At 39.5% G+C, this 13,323-nt stretch overlaps 1 protein-coding gene across 7 annotated transcripts in view; it reads left to right on the plus strand.

The window, feature by feature from the left end:
• Positions 1-13,323, plus strand: part of cadpsb (Ca2+-dependent activator protein for secretion b) — a 68,278-nt gene that overhangs the window by 6,658 nt on the left and 48,297 nt on the right. For all 7 annotated transcript variants that reach the window (XM_088310051.1, XM_088310045.1, XM_088310044.1 and 4 more), the window contains exons 2-3: positions 10,281-10,394; positions 12,720-13,052. In XM_088310051.1, the coding sequence (XP_088166177.1) occupies positions 10,281-10,394; positions 12,720-13,052 (447 nt within the window). The remainder of the gene's footprint in view (positions 1-10,280; positions 10,395-12,719; positions 13,053-13,323) is intronic.

Raw genomic sequence — 13,323 nt, forward strand, 5'->3', positions numbered from 1 at the left:
ACCATAGCAGCTGTCCAAGAATGTTGATGGTGGGATAAATGTGTAGTTCAGTGCCAATGCTAACATTAGCTGCTAGCATGCGTCGCAGAGTCCATTGTTTGTATCCCAGGTGGACTCCAGGCAGCCTCACGAAGGACCACATCTGCCTGTTGGCCAGTTCTAGAAATAGCTCACTTGTGATGGAACATGGTGATTTCCTAGGAATGTTGTAACTGAGCAGAGATTTAAAGAAATAGTGTCTCATGTTGACATTTATCAGTTTCCTACTTTCCTAAATCATTGTTGATAATTACTTTGAGAACTCATTAACACGATCAATGTCTTCACTTCGATTCATATCATTAATCTTTAAAATAACATAGAGGTAATTATCAAATTTAGGATTTCACGAGGGAATTTTAAACTGGTAGTCCTTCACATTAAATAGTACACGAGAAGTAGCACTCATTTTGAAAACGGTTGGTCACCTGTGATTTATATTATTTCAGTTCACTGGCAGCCAGAGATAATGTGACAATGAGTCAGGAGTCAGGCTACCTTTACACGGCAGGGCTTGTTGTCCAATTTAGATTCTTTGTTAATTCCAGTCTTTTTTTTTATGTACTCGTTCACACTTGGGAAAATGAGTTTCTCAGTCGACGAAAAAAAATCTGATCCACGTTGCATATGCCCCCCCCCCCCCAAAAAAAAATTAATTGTACTTGAGCTCATTGTTGAAATAGCCTTCAACTTGTGTGACAGCTAGTGTTGGAAAATTAATTGTGTGAATTGCTAAAGAATATTAATTAGTTATTTTGTGATTATAAAATGTGATTCTTACATTTGTATGACTGCTGAATGTTATATAAAAACAATAACATTCTCCCTAGTCCAGGCACATTTATGAGGCTTCCTGAAGAGAAGAAAGTTATCAGAATTACATTTGAACATGTAGCTGGAACTCATAAAGAGTCACGAGAGAGAGCGCGTCAGTAAAAGGGAGCTCATGTGGAATGATTTGCATTATGAGGTAAGAGCTTTAAATTGAGTTCAGCCTGCAAGAGGGCATCCTTTGACAATAAAAGAGGCTTTCCAGTCAAGGTCAAAAGTGGTTTTTGAATGATTTAGCATCATTAGTGACACAGATGGTTCATCTGTGCTTCGGTTATGGACGTGGTTGAGGAAGAGTGTAAGCCTAAAAGCAGCAGTTAGCAAGTTAATCCTTTACCTTCTGTCTGAGCAGGCATACCTTGGGAAATAATAAGGATTGCAATATTTATTGTGTAAAAACATTTCTGTAAATATTTTGCTTTTAACTCTGCCCGGGTCCGATACATTTTTGCCTTCATTATTCTGATGATAAAGCAGCGGTGGCTGATGAATCGAACACACTGGGATACTGTCGTTAGTAGAAAAACAGCAATCGAAATGAAAATGTCACCCCGAGGAGCTTTTGCAGGAAAATTTAGGATTTGCTGTTTCGCTTTTCATCCCTCATACAACGTGCAAGTGCATCTGTGCGCCGGCCGGCTTGAAAGCTGCATCTCACATTCTGACGTCGGTTGGCCCTGTACCGGTTGATTTCTATTTCCGTTGCGCACGTGTTAATTAAACCTTTATGTCCCAGCAGAGCCCACGTGATCCCGAATGTTAGACGTCAACTGCAATATTTTTTTTTTTTCCCTGCCCAACCTTGACACGTTGACAAGAATAAAACACCATTTCATGATTGAGCAAATCCATGAAGCTTAAAAGGGGCTTAAGGTTAGTTAGTGTGTCCGTCCTGACTGATTAATCCGCACTCTCCTGTCAATCTTTCTCTAGAAATTGTGACTGTATACAAAACCTAATCTCACGTTCTTAGTATATATCATAAACAAAGAGAGGAAACCACGTTGTTTATTGCACCGTGATGGAATGTATGTTGCCTACAAGCCTATAAGCATTTCACGGCTCTTTTCGGACTTTTAGGTCATTAACTTCATTATCTTGTGAATTTCGAGGCAGACATGTTCATAATGAGGCTCATAATGAGCGTATGAGTTCTTATTTCTGTTGAGAACCATTTACATGTTACTGATACAAATACAGTAGCATGTTGTATTAAAGTATTTTAATGAATTACAATGCATTTTCTTGAACTATTTACGCAATGCCGCATTTTCCGGACTATGAGGAGCACCCGCATATAAGCCACTCTCTTTTGAAAAAAAAAAAATAAAAAATAAAAAAGCTATACTAGCCACACCAGGCTATAGGTTGAAAAAAAAATACACATAAAGGTACATAAACAGATTATTAAAACAGTGCCTCTTAACACGGCAACAACTTTGCTAATTAAAACGGAAACAGACCCAAGAGAAAAAAAAAAAATCGAGATTTATTTAGCGTGTTATTGAGCGCCCTTACCGGTGAAAAAAAAATCCACAGAAAAGCCGCACTGTTGTTTCAGACGCAAGGTTCAAATTCTAGGAAAAAAGTAGCGGCTTATTGTACGGAAAATACGTAAATTAATTTCTCTGAAATGTGGAAGATTGGCTCACGGTTGAAGGAAGACTGTAGTTGAATGTTTAATTCAAAATGTGCATAAAGATGATTATTTTCAGGATTTCAGTCATTTTTATAAACTTTTTGCAACTTTATCGTGCATGAATCTTTAAATAAGTCACATACAGAAGTTAGGTATCTGCAAAGTAATTGAGTGCTGGAGCCAATTAGGATTGGTTTTAACTCCAAGGCCTTCAATAACAACCACATGACGTGAAAATTACAAGACATTAAAGTCATCATTAATCTGCAACCTGTCCAAGTACATTCTTTATGAATTCCAGCTTTCATCTAATGATCCTCTGTAAATGCTAAAAAAAAAGTGACAAGACTGCAGTTGGAAAACAACTAGAGAAGAAAATGTCTTCATAAGTAAACAAGATGTTTGTGTGTACCTCTCATTTAGCCTTGACATACATGTGTAAAAATGAATGCGTGATTATGAACAGCGCCAGAAAAGTGGCCATCCTTCCTGCGTGAAATGTTCTTTTGTCTTACTGCAGTAATAGCTTTGATCAAATTAACTCTTCTTCTGAATGTGTCTGCATAATGCTGAGAGCGTGCGTCATTCTTTTGAGCATTTTGTCTCAAAGTGGACTCATCTTTCAACAGCTGCCTTTTTTTTCTTGGGATGAATGTCATTTCAGAATAAGATCTTTTTTGTGCTTCTTGACGATGGAAAGTGCCATTATCATGAGCGGCGAGAAAAACTTTGAATGTTATGAGCTCAACCTTAAAATTCTTCCCTAGCTGATTATCGAACAAGTGAATCATGCAACACAGTTATTGTTGGATGCATTATTCATTCATTTAATATAGTTCACAATTTCAAATGTTTCCTCTCCAGGTGTCTTCATTTCATTTGAATATTTTCGAAGATACTTCCTCTTCAGATGGTCAAAGCTCCAGAATGTAATACCTTTTTTTTATTTGATACGAGAAATGTTCTCCAGTCAGACACAACAGATTGTAGAAAATGGCTCCCGTTGATCTTTGCAAGCAAACATGAATGACAACTTTATTGATAAATATTTGCTATTTTTGTAACATGCAACCAGCAAATTCAACGAGTTTGATTATTCTAAGCAGGGCCTGATGTTTATTTATTTATTTATTTTTGACTAATTCACTGTTCAGAATGTGTACGTTACGCCTTACTTACGGCACTACACCACAGCAAAACTGCAATAATTTTTATAATAGAAAATAACAAGACCATGATCAATCATTACGACTTTTTCCACCACCGACGTGACCTATATCCTGTCCAACTCAATGGATTTTTTTTTTGGGGTTATTGAGCAGAGAAGTGAAAATAAACAACTAATAATTTGGCCATAATCTGTAATCTTTTGGAAACCATTTGTGTGCACATCCAATTATATCTTATTAGATTTAACCAGAATTACTGGAATTTAATAAATTTTTTCATGTGTTTAAGACATTTTGTTAGGGTTCGATGAAACCTTTTGGCCATGATTCTAAAAACACTGTTTATCATGAAAAAACAAAAAAACAAACAAAAAAAACCCACATGTACAGAGAAGAAGGTATTTGAATAAAGCTTCTGAATATATACTTTTTTTTTTATAATCATTTTTCAAATATGAATCTAAAAAATGCTTTCATAAGACCTTCAATTAATCATATCAGCTAACGGATGTCAGATGTCAACCACCAAATGTGGGGTTATTTACTATTAATATTTCAGATCACTTTCTTTTGGCCACTCGTGTGAACTAATCTGCAATATGTAATTATAAACCTCTTGATCTACTTCCCTGAGACAGTTTTGATAGCTCGCTTTTGCCACGACCTTTTCAAAGAGCCATGCTGATTTCAGCCTGTAAACCATGGGAAGTTCACATGTCCATGCCATTTATGTCATAGTTGTGTAAGGGCTCATTTCCTGCTCGGTAACTGCATGACTGAAGACCGGGGCCGAGCAGGATGGGTGCTGTGAAGGAGTGGGTGGTGTGATTATGGATGTCTGTTACGAGAAGTGGCTTAGCTGGTGGTGTACACGGTGTGCTCCTGTGAGCTTGGGCAGCGCCGCCACTTGTAGTGTGACAGCACAGTGGAAGAGGATGCAGACACGCGACGTGTTTGCTATGCGTCTGCAGAGCACACACCTGGCTGTTTGCTGACCCTGACGCGTGCCGTTTACTCACACAATGCTGCGTTTGTGCGTCTTTCGCTGCAAATGAACGTGAACGTGTCTCCCCTGGGGGAGAATAGCCCGAGCACCTGTCTTTGCGTTTCTGTGGTGCTGTGACCGCAGTGGCTTCATGGCACTGGGCTTGCTGTGTTTGACTTTGTGCAGCTGTCATGTACTTGTGCTGTTTGATCATATGTGACGCGTGGATTGTGACTGATGTGCTTTGTGTTGAACAACAAGAAAGGAACCAAAGACAGTGCGGTTGTGAGAAATAATGTCAGTGTGCATTAAGAAGTCGAAAGACTAAAGTGGGATACACACATAACAGCTGGGCCGAATCTGACAATTTTTATCCCTTCCGATCAAAGATAGCAAAGGTTGTGAGTGATTATCCCGTGCTTTGGTTCCTTTAAAATTGTATACTTTTCTGACCAAACAAAGTATTGATGTGCATTCACGGCGGCATGGCAAGGTAGCTACATTGCAAGCATGGCGTTCTCAGTATTGCCCAAAACGAAATGTTACCGGTTTGATGTTGTTGTTTATTTTTTGCAATAAACAATCTATTAAAACATAAGCGAGGTGATCAATTCACCTGATGAGCTGATGGGAATGGTCACGTCGGGAGAGGTGGTTGCAGCCATCTACCCTTCAAACACCTTAAAAAAAAAAACGTTACCTTTAACTTAACGTTGTTAAGGTGAACTTTTCAATACAACTCTTGTGTTAAATGGCATTCAGGCATAATCCATCTTGTGGAGGATGATGAATCTCGCTGTGGATATTAAGTTTTATTTTCAGTCTATTTTATGTTGCAATAGTTTTAGATGAAGTTGCGTATGTATGTGTATCATTTTTATTGCATTTTCTAGAAAGATTCATTGTTGTATTTCCTGCCCACGGTCCTGCTATCTTGCAGTACCTTAATTTATTTTATTGTTTAATTAAATTTATACCTACTTCCGAGAAACGCAGCACAAATAAATGATACTTTATGTACAGGCTTGGACTAAAAAAACTAAACGGCAGCCTCTTAATTTAGAAAAACACCACCAACTTTCAATGTGATGTAACTTCAAGAGGAAGCTTAGTGTAAAGTATGATTCAACATCCTACACCCAGGCTGCATTCTACACTTTACTCATTTAGATAATTTATCCGCCCGTCAAAGCGCTGCAAGGACAACTATGTCACGCACCCTATAAGCTACCGGGAATAAAATTCTAAAGAGATAAATTGATAAACATGCAGGGCTGGATTAAGGTGCACGGGAGAGTGCGCCATTCAATTTCATTTGCACTGTCACGGTCCGGGTTGAGGGAGGTGAGGACCCAAACGCAGGGAAGCCAGGCAGGGGTAACTTAAAGGGCATTTAATAAACAGAAAACAAAAGGCAAACGAGGGACTTGGAAAAACTGGACAACGACAGGAAACCAACGACAGGAACAGGCAACAGGGACAATGACAGTGAAAATGACAATGAACCAACCAGAACTGAAAGCAACCAGGGAACTAAATACACACAAATTGACGAGACAACGAGGAGCACCTGGACAAGACACGGAGGGTTGGAAGGACCGGATTGGTTAACACCAGGGCTTGGGTAAACAAACACAGGTGGACACAATAGACAAGACGAGACAAGACACAGGAACAAGGCCAAAACATGAAACCAAATACTAAACCAAAAATAACAAATACAATGCATGACATGCGCCTTTCAAAGAATGACTTGCAGATGTTAACGAGACTAAGCACAACCTTCGACTACCGACCCTTCTGCGTAAGGTATGGTTTGAAATTACTTGAATGTACATGATCTACTGTAGCTGCTGATAATTTAATTAAAGTGTGACTCAATGTTCAAAACAGGTCATGGTGACTCACCTAATCTCCGAAACATTCGGGTAAAGACATACAGTCAAGTAGTTTTGAACAGTAATAAAGTTTTCCATGCATCATGCCCTTGCCTGGCACCTCTATTGATACGCGTGGGTGATTAATGTTTACTTCACTGCCGCAAATGAATCACTGGGCCTTGCTGCAATCTTGATAACAGCCATAGAGAGAGAATCTATATGCGGCAAGTAGGAAAAATACGTCTTGGGAATGTGGAATCAGATGAAAATGTAGGCACTTTTCCTCGACCATCAATATGGTCACTAATCAGTACAGTTCCCCAATCAGCAGTCTCTCGCTTTTGTGCACGCGATGTTTGATAATGGTGATGAAGAGATTAATAGTCTGTCACCAGCCAAGCCACAGAATGGCCAAACATAATGATTACGTTAAAAAATTCCATATTTTAAGGATTTTTTTTTTTAATGTCATTTACACACCCCGGGGAGAAAGTGAAAGCAACTTACCAATTCCGCTGACTCCTGAAAGAGTTCATTGACTCACATTAGGTCGTTTTGCGCAAAAATGTTTAATTTCATTTGGAAGCGAACAATCATTTAGCAGCATCCATCTGCCTCATAGAGATTAATCGTAGAACCAAGACTAAGAGCAACATTTATCACTCATTGAGCCCTACAAAAATGAAGAATGGCTTTTGTTCTACCAGTTGCAGATCTGAAGTCTGGAGGTACAAGGGTGTATTTACGGTTCAGCCCATCCCAGTACGATTTGGAACCCGAACTAATCTAATCTGGTTTGAGATTGCACTGCGGTGTGCATAGTTCGGATAGCAGAACCTGCTTCATACTGCTGTGGAACACATTCGGACGATTTTAACCATTTCTATTTCATTTTTTTAAATATATATTAATACATTACAAGATTAGACAAAAATTAACATATTTTGCATTCCAACCCAGCAAAAAAAAAAAAAAAAAAAACAAAAGTCGGACAAATTTTCTTTGTTATAAAGTTAAAAAGATACTCAAGGACAGTGACAATGTATTAAGTCGCGTGTTAAAACAGTCAAATTTTCTGCCAATAATTCATCTCTTTATTGTTGTAAGTGATATGGACCAAAAAAGTAATTACTTTATTTATTTGATATATATATATATATAATATATATATATATATATATATATATATATATATATATATTAATCGCTCTTTGAAATTTTATCCTGCAAAATATCAGAATTGCAGCAGACAAAAAAAAGAACAAACCCTAACAGTCAGGCTGTATGAATTGAATAAAGGAAACAACATGAATCATACAACAAATTATAAAGTGCACTCAAACATTGGGATAGACCGATTATCGTCCGGGCCTGATAACCGTCGCCAATAATCAACATTTTGACAAATTAAATAAATTAAATCGTGAAGAACTGTGTTAATTTCAGGGAACAAGCTATTTGCATTTTCAATTAACTTTATAAGCGATGGTACTGACCCTGTGATCTCTCTCCACCTATCATTTTTGTTTGAAATTAAATTTAAAAAATAGTGAAAATTTACCATTTCACTTGCTGTATTTTGACATTTTGTAAAACTTTATTAAATTATAGGTAGCTATTGTTTGCTATAATTTTTTTTGTTATTTATGTATTTATTTTAACGTTTTAAGTTTTGCTGATGACCAGGGAGCTCCCTGAACGTTTTATACTTTCCAACAAAGATAAGTTTGGTCAATACTTGAGCTGCAGGACGAGCTTGAGAACCTGTGTCAAGGTCTGACAGCCATATCCCGCAGTCTCGAAGATGAATGGATGGAATTGTTTGTATAATGGCAGCGTCTCTAAAAATCATTCCTATGATTAACTTTGGTGCTGACAGGTTATAGTTAATTCTCATTTATTTGAACCAGGCTGAAGGAAGCTGGGGGGGCGGGGGGGAGATTGGGGTGACAGGCACGCAGATGTTATCGAGATTGCCTCACGGGCACATAATATGGAATACTTTTCCATCTTCCTCCCACACCAAAGTCTGCCACTTGCTAACACAAGCACACGTACACACACACATTTTAGCGGCTGCTCTATGATATACACAACAGCTTGAAGTGTAGACAACATTTGTCACAGGGAGATGGCCGCTCTATTGACTTTCAGGTCACTGACTCTGTTAGCATGTGTTAAATCAATTCAAGGACATTTCGACCTGAGTGAGGTGAAACAAAGGCGAGAAGGGTTCGGAGGCGCTTATTATTTTAATTAGATTCTTTATGTGCCCATAAAATATCTCAACATTGAAGCGAATGAGTTAAAAGTTAAGTGGCTTGCATTCATTTGACCACTCTTTAAATTATATGGACGGTTTTTAGCAACTGAATTATGAAACATGTTCCTAATGTCCGATATGCAAACCACTTTTTAGTACAAGCAATCCAACATCGATTGGGTCAAGGCACGTTTCACATAAGAAAAATGTCACAAAACTGTATTGATGAAATTATTATCATTTATGATTATAATTTGGTTTTGTTTGCATTAATCATTATGAAACAAAAATCAACGAGCAGCACTTACTGAAGTTAAATCCCTGCCAGTGTCTATCACTTTTAAAACATTCCTAGAAAATTACAATGCCTCCTCAGTGGTGAGCTGTTTTTCGAACAGCACCACGGGCTACTCTTGCGGTCCTTTGCTGCTACCTGGTGCCAGCGGGAACCACGTTGGTGATGACTGGGTTAATTGTATCTTCTGACATGTAGATGACGAAAGAAACATGACTTGTTGTAAATAAAAATTAAAATACATCTAATGTGCTCTCATCCAAAATATCTCCCTCTTCTGATACCTGACATGATTTTGTCTTCATGCTACAAGAAAGGTCTACACAGCTCTTGTTAAGTTCGGTCAAAGTTTAATAAAGAATTCAATTTCCAGACTCTCCAAAGATGACTTTTGTTTGTGCAACCGAGAGTTTAGAAAAGGTGAATAAATGCCACTAAGGATCCATTTCATTGCTATCATGTCCTTGCTTCTGGACGGTGACCTACAATATCCACTGAAGCTAGTCTCAGCTAAAGGGGATGGCTTTGGCATAGTTCATGTTAAGATGGGGGACACGGGTGAGATCAGAGTGCAAGAAGTCTGCACCACTGGACTCTTATTCATGAGGCATGATAAAAAAAAAAAAGAGAAAGATTTTAAGATCGCCTGCTGGTGAGTGTAGCTGCGCTGCTGCAGGATTTACATCACAGCAGTGGCGGCAAAAACGAAGCAGAGTCGTAAAGCTAAGCTCTTGATTTAAGAGTCAATCTTTACTCTCGCTCGCACCTGAGGTCATGACCCCCGCGTGGTGCCTGAAAGAAGGAGATTGCGGATCCAATCAGCCAAGACGGGCGGTTTTGCTATCTCTCCGGGTGATGTCTTTGGATGCAGAGTGATTTGGGAGCGTGTCATTGAGCCTTTTCTACTTTCTGCCGGGATCTGCCTCTTGGTGTACTTTTCTGCGCCCAGAATAGCTCCTGTCTTTGAAGCTGCAGACTGGCAGAGCTTGTCAGGCCAAATGAGGATGGTGGACTACATCTCCCAGCTGGGTCTCCATGAGATTAAGTTCTGGGCTGACAAGAACATCTAAAAAGTGTCTGGATAGCATTGTTTCAGCTAATGTGCGCCCATTTGGACTTGAGTGTTGTCTAATCTCACCTTAATGCTGCCTTGTCCTTTGTGTGCCCTTGCCCCAACAGATAACAAAGCAGCAGCTTCAGCAGACCAAGGATCGCTTCCAGGCCTTCCTGAACGGAGACACGCAAATTGTGGCGGATGAAGCCTTCATCAACGCTGTGCAGAGCTACTATGAGGTACCAGCACACCATAATCACTGTAGTACACGCTCAATCACAGCCATTTTTCCACAGAGCCGAGGCTGGATGACTTTCTGAATTCATCACCGGCTGAATTGTAGAAGTGCAAAAATGGGGGTTGGCTGCAGCAATTTCGCCTCTCCGCGAGCCGCGCGCTTTTCGGGCCATAAATCCAAGCCCCCACGCAGTTTCCATGTCAAAATGCTGAAATCCATGCGGCTGAGTGATAAAATGGTGGCTGAGGTTTCTCACTGTGCAGATTATGAGTCAGACCATGTGGCTGACACAGCCGTCTTTCCAAGCTCACCCTCTTCAATCCACATAATGAAGGAAGTCATTATTACCGTGCATGCTAAAGACATGACAGAGAGCGGATATTAAAGGTCAATTCTTTAATGGAAAGAAACAAGCAAAGGCAGAATGGAAAACTGCAGATAAATCCTTAGACAGTCTGTAGATAGCTGAAGAGGCTAATTAGAGTTTCACCTACATGTGAAGGATGGATGTAATATTCTACAGTGTACACTGTATGCTCATGTAAAATGAGGGCGAGTGATACATAGATACCGTAGATACATGAAAAGGTAAAAAAAAATCAGGGTCTTTCTAAAGTCTCCAGCCAATCATGGTATCCATATTAATACAAAAGAGGAATAATTGTTGCTTTGGGTTAAGTAGACGATTTATGCGCACACCGGTAGCTGTCTGCATGACGTTCATAGTGGTCAGAACAAAATACAATAAGCTCTTTTATTAGTCATCAAACAGGTGCTCATTTCCTCGCTAAACTAGCATCCTGAGAAGCACCATCGGCAGGAAAATATACTTCATTGTAAAGAAACAAAATTCACACCCCTTCAGGGACCAACTACATTTTATACAACAATTAAGTTGACAATCTGTGACATACCTGAGAGTAAATTGCACGGTCACCGGACTAAAATGATCCGGGTTGACTTCTTCAGCCTCATTCCTGTGCCACTAATTAAAGGAGCCATAAAAAGTATAGTGCCATTGGTGGCATAATTTAGGAGTACGTGTTATTTGTACGGTCACGTTTAGCTGTACATTAATTTGCATTGGTATTTCAAAATGGTCTTTAAATACACGCGAGGGGCAAAAGAGCACAAACATGCTTAGATTATGATCCAGCACATTTCTGCACTTTTACAAAATATTAGCACTGTAAAAATCTGAAATTTTTTTATGAAGGTTTTGCATTGGATCGAAATGGACTGTGCAGGTGCACTTACTCGTGCTGCTACCGCGTACAAAAAGGATGTGGAGTGCAGCCATGTGTTATGTTGCTCAAGACCTTTTTGAATCACAAATTAAGTTGCTCCTAGTAATTGACAAAATTATTTGAATGGGTGTTGGTGTTCTATTTTACAGCCAGAATGAGTGGGAGACACAATAATTAATTAAATTATCGATTTGCCTAAAGACTTCTGTGCCTTTAAAAGCCTCTCTAGGCAGGAATCAATGGTGCCAAAGCTTTGTTGTTTGCCTGCGTACACTGCTTACCAAATGGTTTGCACGCTTTCTTTTTCGCCGCATTGGATGCTGAGAACAAAATGTGACTGTCTTAATGACAAAGCAGTGGGCTTCATTGTTTCGTTGAAGCTGTCATCTTGTCTGTCACTGTCAGGCTGTTATTAGCAGGCAGCTATGTTGCTGAATGTCCTTGCATGCAGAAATTTTCTTTCTCGTTAATTGCTAGAGTTACCGCTTGATATGCAATGTAGGGTCCAGCGATGTCAAATCGGAAGCAATGGAAAATTGTGGCATAAAAATATTTAGCCGTCATATTGTTCAGATATGTTAAGAAGGATTGGGTGAAAAAATACTATAAAATAAAATAAAAAAAAAAGAAAAGAAAAATATAATTTTGGGAGAGAATTACTGTTCAACTGAAATGAACAAACCAAGGGAGAACCATGAAGTCGACAAACTTTATTTGCTTCAGTGGGCCACATTTTATGATGTCGTGGCTTTGAATGTGATACCTGTGTTGTCGACGGTCAAAGTGCATGTCCTCCCTAGTCATCCTTTAACTTCTCTCTTGTATTTACATGTGCAAGTGGGAGAAAGCATACAAGTGTCGAAATAGCCACGCTGGTAAATGACAATTTATTTTATCATTAAATGAATGCAATTATGTTTGCTGAAAAGGCGCACCGTTCGCAGCAAAATGATACATGGGGGGGAAAAAAGATTTCATTTTCCAGCAGAGGAGCAATGTAATGACTGAACACTCCAGAATTCAGCTCACTGCAGTGACCATTAATCCTCCATTATTATCTGCTGTCTCTTACAACAAAGGTGTTCTTAAAGAGCGACCGTGTGGCTAAAATGGTCCAGAGCGGCGGCTTCTCTGCGAGCGACTTTAGGGATGTGTTCAAGAGGCACATCGAGAAGCGCGTGCGCAGCCTCCCGGAGATCGACGGCCTGAGCAAGGAAACGGTGCTCAGCTCCTGGATGGCCAAGTTTGACACCATCTACCGTGGCGACGAGGATCCGCGCAAGGCGCAGCAGCGTATGACGGCCAGCGCCGCCTCCGAGCTCATCCTGAGCAAGGACCAGCTGTACGAGATGTTCCAGAATATCCTGGGCATCAAAAAGTTTGAGCACCAACTACTTTACCAAGCTTGCCAGGTACGTTTAAACTCCAGTTAATTTCAGCACACGGCATTCATAAACACATAAATCCTGTTGAGAAGTGTCATAAAACTCGTTTGTCCTCTCACGCTACACCTTTTTAGTATACAATTCAATAATCATGTGTCTTTGAAATATCCGCTTCAAGCGCTTCGAAACCATTTAAATTTGCTTAATATTAAGAGTAGCATCTGTCATTGCCAATTTATCCTTGACCTACTCTTTGTTGTTCTAAAATAGTGGTATACCAAACAGGACAGCTAGCTTG

The sequence above is a fragment of the Idiotropiscis lumnitzeri genome, chromosome 11, assembly GCF_059441095.1.
Source record: "Idiotropiscis lumnitzeri isolate Australia: NSW breed Sydney's pygmy pipehorse chromosome 11, RoL_Ilum_1.0, whole genome shotgun sequence".
Taxonomy (NCBI): domain Eukaryota; kingdom Metazoa; phylum Chordata; class Actinopteri; order Syngnathiformes; family Syngnathidae; genus Idiotropiscis; species Idiotropiscis lumnitzeri.